Consider the following 11,496-nt stretch of genomic DNA (forward strand, 5'->3'; position numbering starts at 1 on the left):
CTTACTTTTTCTTGGGCACCTTTAAATGTAACTCTAGAATGATTTCACGATATCATTTTCTTCCTTCTTACTGGCACAGAAATGACCTAAGCGTAAGCGAAACAAAAAACAATAATTAATTTCAATTTCAAGCCCAAAATGTTTTTAATGGAGAGATTTCATTCCTTTTTTCTCTCCATTGCAATTGATTTCAAACTTGACTTGAATAACTTTCTTGACTTAAGCCCCTAACCCCAGTCGGAGCATAGGACATCATTGATGCTTCGCCATTTGGCTCTTCTTTGGACTATCTTCTCCACCTGTTTCCTCCAACGTGCTTCATCGCCACCTATTTATTGGCCTCCATGGTCTTCTTCCTCAGAGCCATTCTTGTGATATTGCAGGCTGGATTTCTAAGTGTATGGCCTATCCATCCCAACTTCCTCTTTCTGATTTGTAAATGTATAAGTTGTTGGTTGGTAGCCTCCCAAATATCTTCTTTTCTGACTTTATCCATCCACCTGATGCCCAAAATCATCCTTTATCATTTGTTTATAAAAGTCTGTAAGTTGTTGGCGATGGCTTTTGCTGTCCCCCATGTTTCTGATCCATACAATAATACAAACTTTCCATTTGGACGAAACATGGCTCCTGCTGGACGATTTTACAACTTTTCCGACAGATACAATAATGTTAACGACCAGGCATTCATTTTACACCCGAATATGGTGAAAGAAAGTGAGTAAAGAGCTTTTTCCAAGGACACAACTATGCGCCACTCAGAGCGGGATTCGAACTCTGGACCTTCCCATCCGAAGGCGCGCGTCAAACCAATAGACTACATAGCCGCTTTCAGAGATGAGTTTGACAAATATGATTCTATCCATACATATAAAACCTACACAGAAATCAAATGTGGAATACTTAAAATGCTAGGAAAAGGTCAGAGTGCAAATATTATTTTTATAATGAAAATGAATCAGATGAGGTCTCAATGATCTAGGAAAATGTCTATAATAACGATATATATGTGATCTATCTGAAGATTATAGATTATTTTGTTATCAATCATGACTCACGTTCACATTTTATTTTTTTCTGCTCCAGATCAGTTACGTCTTCGAACAAAAACCATAACAATGGCAGAAGAGGGTAATTATGTTTTTTACTTATTGTAGAGTAATTTCAAATTAACGTTCTTTGTTCATCCAGTTGCATGATACTAGTCTACAACCATTTTTATGGTTCAATGACACATGATAATTCTAGTAGATATCTATTTCCACTAATCACTAATATTGTGTCGCTTTATTGAAAGATTTTATTAAATTATTCAATCTTATTAAAATTATTTTGGTTTGTCCAATCTAACCTGAAAATCAAATTGGAGGAAAGTTGTAATTTGTATTTTAGAAAATTGAATTAATAACTTTACACAGCTTACGGTGGACTGGGAAGTGGAGTTTTTCTTCAACTTTGAATTGATTTAATTGACTTTACTGTCAATAAACATCTTTTAAATCAATGATCTCATTATATTATATTAAACTTTGAACACTTTTCAATTTGAGAGCTCTCACTCTAGTCTAGGGAAGTTGAGCAGAATGCGTAATAATACTTTGTAAGCAAGATGAATTTCAATTACTTTATTATAATGATAATAATAATAATAATAATAATAATAATAATAATAATAATAATAATAATAATAATAATAATAATAATAATAATAATAATAATAATAATATAATAATAATAATAATAATAATAATAATAATAATAATAATAATAATAATAATAATAATAATAATAATAATAATAATAATAATAATCGTTTTTAGAGTTATAATCGATTTTAGCTTTAACAAGCCACCAGTGGAGTTCATAAAACATTGTGGCTATGTGTTCTCTTTTCATTTTCTTTAAAACAATTCGTGCTCCTTGGTTTTGTAAAACCTGTAGATGGTCTAGTTTCTTTAAACGATTATAAGGCAGATTAAAAACTAATGAATTACAATTGTCAAAAGTCTAGAAAAGAAAGAAGAAGAGACTATTGTTTGAATGGACTGTTGGATTAAAACATTTGACAATTGGACAGTTGTTTGTAATTCAAGAAAATGAATTTTGCAAAGATAGGATATACAGCAAAATGAATAAATTTGCTAATCAATTCTTGACTAGTATCCCCAAGTGCCATGGTGTTAAATTTTTTACGAAAAATCGGGTAAGTTCAAACCTGACATCGTGCTTGCATTCTTTTCTTAAATCATTACCAATTGAAAAGTAAAATTTGAAAAATCACCTTTCATTGTATCTATCTTAGTAATTTATTTTTGTAAGCCCTCTCATCGGAGTTTGGCCTTGGATTCTGTGCCATTTCTGCAGATAAAATCAGCCTAATTGTGGGTAGGAGATATTTTATAAATGAGGCAGAAAATTTAGTTATACTGCCAAATATCCAACAGATAATATCGCGTGATCATGGCAAAAAACAATATCCTCAAGTCTCATGCCGTCATTTTCTGACAGTTTTTTTTTTAATTTGCCAGAAAACATTACCATTAAATGTCAATCATTACAAATAACCCTCAACATGTTTAAAAGAATCATTTCAAGTTTCAGGTTTGTCACTCTTTGACAAGTTTAGAGTCATTTTATCCTTTGATATTTGATTTCAAATTTTCAGATCAAAATGAAAAAATAAATCATCATAAACATTTTGTCTAGTCCTGTACTTTTCTTATATAAACGAAATGATGAAAGTCTGGTTTTGATAAACACGAGTCAGTTTTGGTCCGGTCGATGGTTATCACAACGTATATGAATTTATACTAGCTAATGCCCGTCAGACGAACGGATATTTAAAAAATAGTTCGACATTTTGTGACACGGGTTACATTACTGATAAAGAATTGAAATAGCTTGAAAAATAGAATTGATAAAAACATCTAGTTATTTGCATAGTTTTCCATCACTATTCAAGTTTTTTTCTTGTGAAATGTTCAGGAAACTGACATAAATCGTTACAAATACAGCAGCACTATTTAGTAAAAAGGGAGCAATTTGACTCAGGCAATTTTTTGACGTACAAACTTTCACCTGTTCTCTGTCATAGTGACCTTTATTATGCATTCGCCACCCCCACTCCCATCAGTTGCATTCACTCGTACGCGAAGGCATCATAGTCACACAATGTTGAGAAATGCTTGGGAGATGTCACGGAGATGTGCAATGTTTCCTCCATGCAGTTTTCAGCTGTTAAAGATCCGAGTCAGCTGATCTCAACAGCAGCAGCGAGGAACGGAAATTCACCATTCTACTTCTACCCTTGAAAACTGATATGATAAACGTTGCTTAAGATTCACTTTTTTTCGGGTCTCAAGGAGTTTATGAGTAGTTCTCACTAAACTATTAACCAGGCTATCAACGTTCAAGGTTACACATCGTTTTGTGTGTTGGTCCGTTATATTTCCGGATGACAATGTTGTGAGTTTCTTAGCCAAGCGCACACTATCTATAGACGTTCAAGGTTACACATAGTTTTGTCTTGATCCGTTATTTTTCCGGACAATGTTATGAGTTCTTTAGCCAAACGCACAGCATCTATATTCGATATTAGCATCAAAGTCAGCCTTACATAATGATGTTTTGAGAGGATGGGTCACATGTTGCTAAAAAGTCGTATAATTAAATATTGCATATTTGAACTGATGAATCATTATAGGCATTTAAAATCATAAATTGTCATTTGTATTTATTCAAGTGAACTGTGGAATAGACGATTCTGGAAGTAAACTGAGCTACGATCGGTCTGACTATGACCTGTCTTCTTGTAAAGAGAGGGATTTCTCTTTCGACATTCGCCCTCAATTTGACCAGTAAGTAACACTTGGATCTTTAAAAAATTACTTTAGCTGTTTTAGAAATAAACCTAGGCTTCGTCCTTGTTTGGCTACATATTGCCAATCTGAATAACGTAGATGTTTAACTACGTCTTTAAAGTCGATACATGTTAACTCTATTGTGCCATGGCGAATAAAGAGCCGTGCGTATAAAACGAGCAATCAAAGTATTAAATTGCGCACACAGCAAAATGCAATACTCTACACGGAATCGTAAAGGATTTTACCAAATTAAATTTTTACTACACCAAATTTTGCAGATTTTTATACCATGATTTGTTCTCTGAATATATTACACTATGTGATCGTCTTAAGTAACTTGATCTTATTTGAAAATCCGGAAAGGTGTGTTTGATACTGTGCCAGAAAAAATAAAAAAGAAAATGCAAGAAAAAAATTAAACATCTCCTGAAGATAGAATCAAAAGGCCTATAGTTTAAAACCCATTCAAAGGAAGGCTGCTTTCCTTTTTACGGAACTTAACATTTCTCAATGACTTTTGAATTGATTATCTTTCATTGCACAAGAGCCATCACACTTGACTTTCCTCAACCAACTTAAGTTTCTAAAGTTTTTCTCATGCTCAAATCAAAATCAAATAGGTCACTTGTCGACTGGTCTTTGAACATTTGCATATTTGAAGAGTTAAAACGATGACAATTGAGAGCACATGAAATTTTATTGGGTCGTTGTTGTTTTTGTTTTGTTTTTTTTGTTTGTTTGTTGTTGTTGTTTGTTGTTGCTGTTTTTGGATTAATGGAAATGCAGGGTGTTTATTTTTACTAACCGATAAAGAATTGAAAAAGCTAATAAAATACTTAAAGCCTCAGACCCTTAGGTTCTTAGCATAATCATCCAAGTTCTGTGTCATATCAATGTTATCTGCACACAAAATTTGGTTATTCTATTTTAACGTTTAAAGTAAATCCAGGCAAAACGCAGTGCTCGATTGATATTGAACGCATGATTTACAAACCAAAAATGTCAGGCTACGTAGAAAAGGTGAAAGTTTGTGGCTTCTCGATTTCAAATCACCTACAAAAGTAAGGATACTGTACCGGCTAGAATATGGTAAAAATAAAACCCACCAAATGTGAAGTCAATACGTTTGCGGAGTAAGAACTTAGTGGCGATGGGTGACGTGAACTGTAGTTTGACGAGTTAAAGCCAAATTGTCTTCAAATAAGAGCCGTTTTATAAACTTGATTCATGAAATAGCAGAAGCAATTCGTCATTAAAAACAATCTGGAATTATTATTATTTTATTAATATTATTTTCCAAAGATACCACAATAAACAGAGAATATAATTTTATATTTTTTATATTGTTTATATTGATGATATCAAATCAGCATAAAAATACTCAATGTATAAGGGGTTTTTTTTACTACCCAATAAAGAATTGAAATAGCTTGAAAAATAGAATTGATAAAAACATCTAGTTATTTGCATAGTTTTCCATCACTATTCAAGTTTTTCCTTGTGAAATGTTCAGGAAACTGACATAAATCGTTACAGATACAGCAGCACTATTTAGTAAAAAGGGAGCAATTTGACTCAGGCATTTTTTTGATGTACAAACTTTCACCTTTTCGACATCGTCTGTCATATATCTTATTTATATAATTAATCATAAATAATTAAAACTGCGGCCATTTTCAACCACTGCTCAATTGTTACTACTGCAAAAAACTGCTACTGAGTTCATTGTTTTTGCTAATAGTAATGAATAGGGGGCAGCGTGGCTCAGCGGTACGGTCTTTGTTTCGTACCTGTGTGGCCTTGAGCAACTCACCTCGCTCTCGCTCCGACTTGCATAGCTGCACTGCGGCTGACGCCGAGGTTATTCCATTCTTTCTTTGAATATACCCTAGAGACAAATTTCCCGTATGGCATGAATAAAAGAATTTTATTTTTCTTTTAGATTTATAACAGAACCGGATGAAAAGATAAATTTTCTAATGTTTTAAGATACCCTTTAAAAAGAAAAAGAACTCCAATCTTCTCATCTTCCCTTCTGCCATCGTTGGTTTATCAAACACATAGAGAATGTGAACGCACTTGCTTGTTAATAACCGATATTTACCACATTCACCGACGAATTTTATTGATGTGATGAAATACCAGAACATTCCATAGTACTAACCGTGTAAGATCAGTGTGGTTTGATATTCATATTGTTGGATGATGCACACTGATATCTCACGGTACTAAAATGAGATAGATAGTTGAGGTAGGGGTGGAGGGAATAGAGAAAGCAAAGAAATGGATAAAGTGAGATAGATCGGCAGGCAAGTTTACTTTAATTAATGATAGCGCTTGGCCTTCATTGCCTTAATAGCGTGACGCCATTGCACATCGAGTTTAGGAACTTTCTTCTACACAAATCGTATAGCTTACGCGTTTATCAAAATCATTACACGGGCAATTTTGAAATTTGCATAATATCACGTTTAGCTGATTGAAGAGATGCGCAGCAAGTAATCTATGAATTCTTTAACAGTTTAACTTCACCTCATAATGACATAATTTAGTTGATTTTCTTGAGAGCCATATTGTATTGGACTGCGTGGCTCAGCGGTACGGTCTTTGCTTCGTACCTGAAAGGTACCGAGTTCGACTACCCGCCGCGTTGTGTGGCCTTGAGCAAGTCACCTAGCCTTAGCTCAATTTGCGGCGCTGCACTGCGGCTGACGCCTGGGTTATTCCAGTCTTCCCTTGGAATATACCCTAAAGAAAAATTTCCCCTTAGGGATGAATAAAGGGAATTTTTTATTTTTTTTTAAATTTTATTATATTGTAGAGCGAAAAAAAAAACACCAACATAACTGTTTACATAGCAGGACAAAATTACTTATAATGACGAAAATAAGATAGACAACTTACTCCACAGTGAGTCATTGGCGACATATATTATTATACATGGTATGTGTGTGTGTGGGTGTGTGTATGTGTGTGTGTGTGCGCGACCGAATATTCGTATGCTGTGACATCATGTCCAACTGATCGTAATAAAACCAAATAAGTAGCAGAGCTCCCTTCCAATGGGAGCGATCTATATTATTTTACAATGTTTTTGACTCATTGGTCATATTGCAAAGATGGTCTCAAAATGACCTGCGTAATAAAAAAAGTGACTACAGTTTTCGAAATACCCAACATCCCAACAGGCCAGTTCTTTCAGCTTGCCATATGGGTATGTTTACATTTTTTATAAACAATGCAGCATTTTACATTTTATTCGAAATATCTCAATCCTTGAAAGCAATAGATCATGTGATCGATGACTTTGATGGACGGGCCATTTGCGCAGAACAATCAGTTAATGAATAAAAAACAAAAAGCGACTTGAGGGTGAATTAAATCTCGATCCAAACAGGAGAGCCATTCTCACCATCGGTCCTCTTTAAATACGCCTTAACATGATTTTTTCAACGAAGAAGCAATAATAATAATTGAAATACGTAAATTATGTTAAAATTAATCTGAAACAAATGATAACTTTAATAACACATTATGATGTGTTTACAATTAATTGGATTTAGGTGAGGGAGAATAAAATATGTCTTTAAAGGTCTATTAAACCGTCATTTGTGCTGGGGTTTTGTTTTTTGTTTTTTTTTGGTTGAAGGGTATCTAGTAATCTTTTATATACAGTAATCAGTAATGTAACCCGTGTCACAAACTGTCGAACTATTTTTAAAATATCCGTTCATCTGACGGGCATTAGCTAGTATAAATTCATATACGTTGTGATAATCATTTTATATTCAATTTTGTATAATTTATCACCAGAAAGTCTGTGGCTATTTTTCAAATTCACAAAGATGGTGAATTGGTTAGACAGAACATATCCAAGCCATTTCCTACTGGATGTCTGTCCAAGGTTTGTATATTTGATTTTTTATATGAAATAAAGTTGAGCCCCCTTCATCTTTATTCGTGTTGTTTTTTTTCTTTTCCTTGTCAGAAAGGTGATAAGATCTCACAATTTTCATTTTGTTTTGCGTGAGTCACTATGTTTTCAAAGTCGTGACATTACTTTCTCTCAACAACGCTCAGAGCAACCAAATGTGGTTCTCTTAAAATGTTTGTAAAGTTGTTTTATATATTTTGTTGAGGTTTATTTAGGTTTTTCATTGATGGAAATTCCAAATATATGTCTGATAACCCGAATTGTTATAGACTCATTGTTGTAAGAACATTAAATCAAGCCGTGAGAAGTCACCATTTTTCAGGAAATAACTGATCTTAAGTTTCTACAATATTTCTTCGTTTTTATTCATTTTACTTTTAATTGTTTCTCCCACAGAAAAGTACCAGCCTCAACAAAAACGTATACAAAGTGAAATTGAAGAAGCACTGCAATATTGATCTCAACAACTATTTCCATTGAAATTGGTCACTTTTTATCCCCGTTTTAAATATTTTTTTCTTTTGTTTTGTTTGCTAACTTTTCCTTTTCTTTTTAAAAAATTCCGTTCCTTAACAATTAAATCCAATAAATAAAAGATCATATAAATAAAGAATCAGAATGTAATGAAGCGTTGTGGTGAAATTCAATGATATAGAAGCAATAGCACGGTTTCCTCGAACAAGGTTTCCTCAAACTCTTTCGAATGTCTCGAATTTTTGTTTCATTTTTAGTCTTTGTACATATGCCACAAACTTTGGTTTCCACGAACTGTTTGTCATGTTCTGAGGAGTTCGAGAACACCGTGCTCGAGTGTATTATGGCTACCGATCTCCTAAATCAGGGATCTGCACTCAAGCATGCAAATCAACTGGTATTTATTCTACAGTGTAGTCGTTAAAATAATTGTTACAGCTCCTGGCTTTAAGCTACGGTTAATGTTTTAGAAAAGTGAATAGAGTAAGCACTTATGCTGACAATAACAAGAAATGAAGTTATAGAAAAGCACCAAAAGACACAAGAGTATAAAAATCTTTTACTGTGATGAGGAGTCGAACCCATGACCCGACTGTTACGGCATATCCGCCTGGCCACGTCCCTCTCGTGGGTTCGACTCCACATCTCAGCAAAAGTTTTTATTCTCTATTGCCTTCTGGTATATTTCTACTCAATTCATTTCTGGTAAAACCACATTTTGTCGATAATGAGTCAAGGTGTAAAGGAATTTCAGCTATTTGTAATGCCCTGGCGTGAGTTGTTTAATATTGCAGAATAAAATACGTACGTACGGAATGCAGAGTTGCCATATTCTTTTAAAATTTTCGGAAAAAAAATCCAAATAAGTCACAGAAATATGCAAAAAATTCAAGGCATCACTTTATCTGATAAAATTCACAAAAAGTGTAATCAAAAATGGCAACGGATAAGAAAATTACTGCTACTACTAATACTACTACTACTACTACTACTACTACTACTACTACTACTACTACTACTATTACTACTACTACTACTGTTGCTTCGGCTGCTGCTACTGCCACTGATGAGTATATTAATACCTATGTCCCTTATATTTTGTATTTATTTCCAATTCCATTGTATTTATTTTCCAACAATAGTCTACACTTTATTAGATTTCACTTTCTTTACTGCATTACACAGTTCCTCCCCGCCTCCTCTCTTTTGACTTAATTAATTGCGCACCTTTTATAAATTTCTATTGCTATATTTTAATTCTTGCTTCCTCACAAAGTAGCATACAATTTTCTGCCCATCAATGTTTTTGTTTATGCATCTCAATAACGCCACCACCACATTATCTCATTTGTCTGTAGTGTTTCATTCATCCTGTTTTGTTGATAAAGGGGAAACCCGAAACGTCCATTTTTTCTCTTTTCGTATATTAAACTGAAGCTTACATTTAATTTCATATTGTTGTTTATTTATTTTATTTTTTTCAATTCTGAATATAAAAAAGCAAGAACAATTCAAATAATAATTTATCAATTATCTTTATCGTGATTTATCTCGGTAATTACAATATTTTGTCCATCTGAGCCACGTGGGCTCATTGTAAGACAAATTAAGTCCTTAAGAGTCTTGTAACCAATAGTGCAGGAGTTATCCCGGTTTCAATAGCGTGAAGGGGACAATTAACGTATTTGTTTGAAAACCTTTGCACAGGACAATAGTCTATCGCAGATTACTATCCCAGCTTGACGGGTACCCTTTTAGACCTGAATGGTATGAGTGATCAGAGTAAATTTTCTTGCTCTAGGAAAGTACATATTGGCCTCGGTCGGAATTGAACACAGAACCTCTGAGTCCAAAGCACAAAGCGCTAACCACTCGGCCATCCTGCCTCCTAAGCTTATAGGCCCGGAACTTATTCATGTTTCTGTAGCGTTGAGCAGACAGATAACATTTTAAAATTGAAAAAAAAATTAATTTTATTCATCCCATAGGAGACATTTTTCTGGTGGTCTATTCCAAGGGAAGACTGGAATAACCCAGTCGTCAGCCGCAGTGCAGAGCCGCAAATAGAGCTAGTGCTAGGTGACTTGCTCAAGGCCACACAGCGCAGCAGCGGGTGGTCGAACCTGGTTCGAAGCAAAGACAGTACCGCCGAGCCATGCTGACCCTTTATTATCCTCTTGAATGGAAGAAAGATTACTTTCATCAGCGAACTGGTACTCATCTGCACCTGGGTAAAATGAGGTGATTCCAAGAAAAATATTTTAGAATAAGATCGGAGATGACCATAGTCTATGGAATTTACCCTTGGGCAATCTTTGGGTCATTAAAGGATGCGCCCAATATTGTTTTCTCTTTCCATTTGTCTTTCTTCTAAGTAGTAAAGCACAAAAATATGCAATCATTATCTTATCCATATTGATAATGCATTTGCGCAAGCGATACACGAGGCGTGTCATTGTCAAGGAGTGACCAGGGGCGACATCTGAGAGATGGTCGCGCGCTAGAGATCGTTTTATGGCTGCAGCCGGAACTTCAAGGCGCAATTGAGTTTCAACAGAACCGTACTTAAACGTTCGCGCGACAGAGGATTTCTTGCTTTAAAGACTTGCGTATGGAAACATATTGACCAATGTAAACATGCAATGTCGATTCCAATGGCCTAAGAGATATCGGTATTATTCTCTTTACTGGTACGAATCATTTTGTTGTTTGTTTTTTTATCCTTAGAATTTATGAGAAAGATTTCGTGAAACAAATCCGTCAAGCAGTCCGATTTGGGGTGGAAGTGTAATAGTATGGGGAGGAATCCCTGGTCACTAAAACCACAGGTTCAAATCCAAGGGAACATATTAAGAAAGGAGATACAATTGTCTCTTTTGTCGTTCTCCACATGTCGCGACAGAGTGGTGTTATTCGCATGACATTACCGGCTCCTACGTGGCAATCGTTTCTCAAAACACTGACCCCCCCCCCCCCCCCCCCCGGCCCCCAAAGAGCATCAACTTAATGCTTTAGATTGGCAACCAAGGTCGCATCCCATCGAACACTTATGGGATGTACTCGGTAGACGTCTAAAAAAAAAAAGACAGTGCTGTCCTCGGATGCGTCAAGAACTTGAGTGCCTCAAGGCATAATCAGAAACCTCATTTGTTCAATGAGACCTAGATGCGAGGCAATTTTTTCAAGCGAGAGAGAGAGAGAGAGAGAGAGAGAGAGAGAGAGAGA

General features: G+C 34.9%; 1 protein-coding gene across 1 annotated transcript in view; it reads left to right on the forward strand.

The window, feature by feature from the left end:
- The window catches only part of LOC144980967 (uncharacterized), an 11,457-nt gene extending 1,733 nt beyond the window's left edge, over positions 1-9,724 (forward strand). Inside the window, exons 2-5 of the mRNA XM_078928987.1 lie at positions 1,087-1,131; positions 3,743-3,857; positions 7,677-7,767; positions 8,194-9,724. Of these exons, the coding sequence (XP_078785113.1) occupies positions 1,119-1,131; positions 3,743-3,857; positions 7,677-7,767; positions 8,194-8,277 (303 nt within the window). The 5' untranslated portion in view covers positions 1,087-1,118 and the 3' untranslated portion in view covers positions 8,278-9,724. The remainder of the gene's footprint in view (positions 1-1,086; positions 1,132-3,742; positions 3,858-7,676; positions 7,768-8,193) is intronic.
- Positions 9,725-11,496: the final 1,772 nt, after the last annotated feature.

Source organism: Berghia stephanieae, chromosome 10 (genome assembly GCF_034508935.2).
Source record: "Berghia stephanieae isolate SIO BIC M18660-M18661 chromosome 10, UCSD_Bste_1.3, whole genome shotgun sequence".
NCBI lineage: Eukaryota > Metazoa > Mollusca > Gastropoda > Nudibranchia > Aeolidiidae > Berghia > Berghia stephanieae.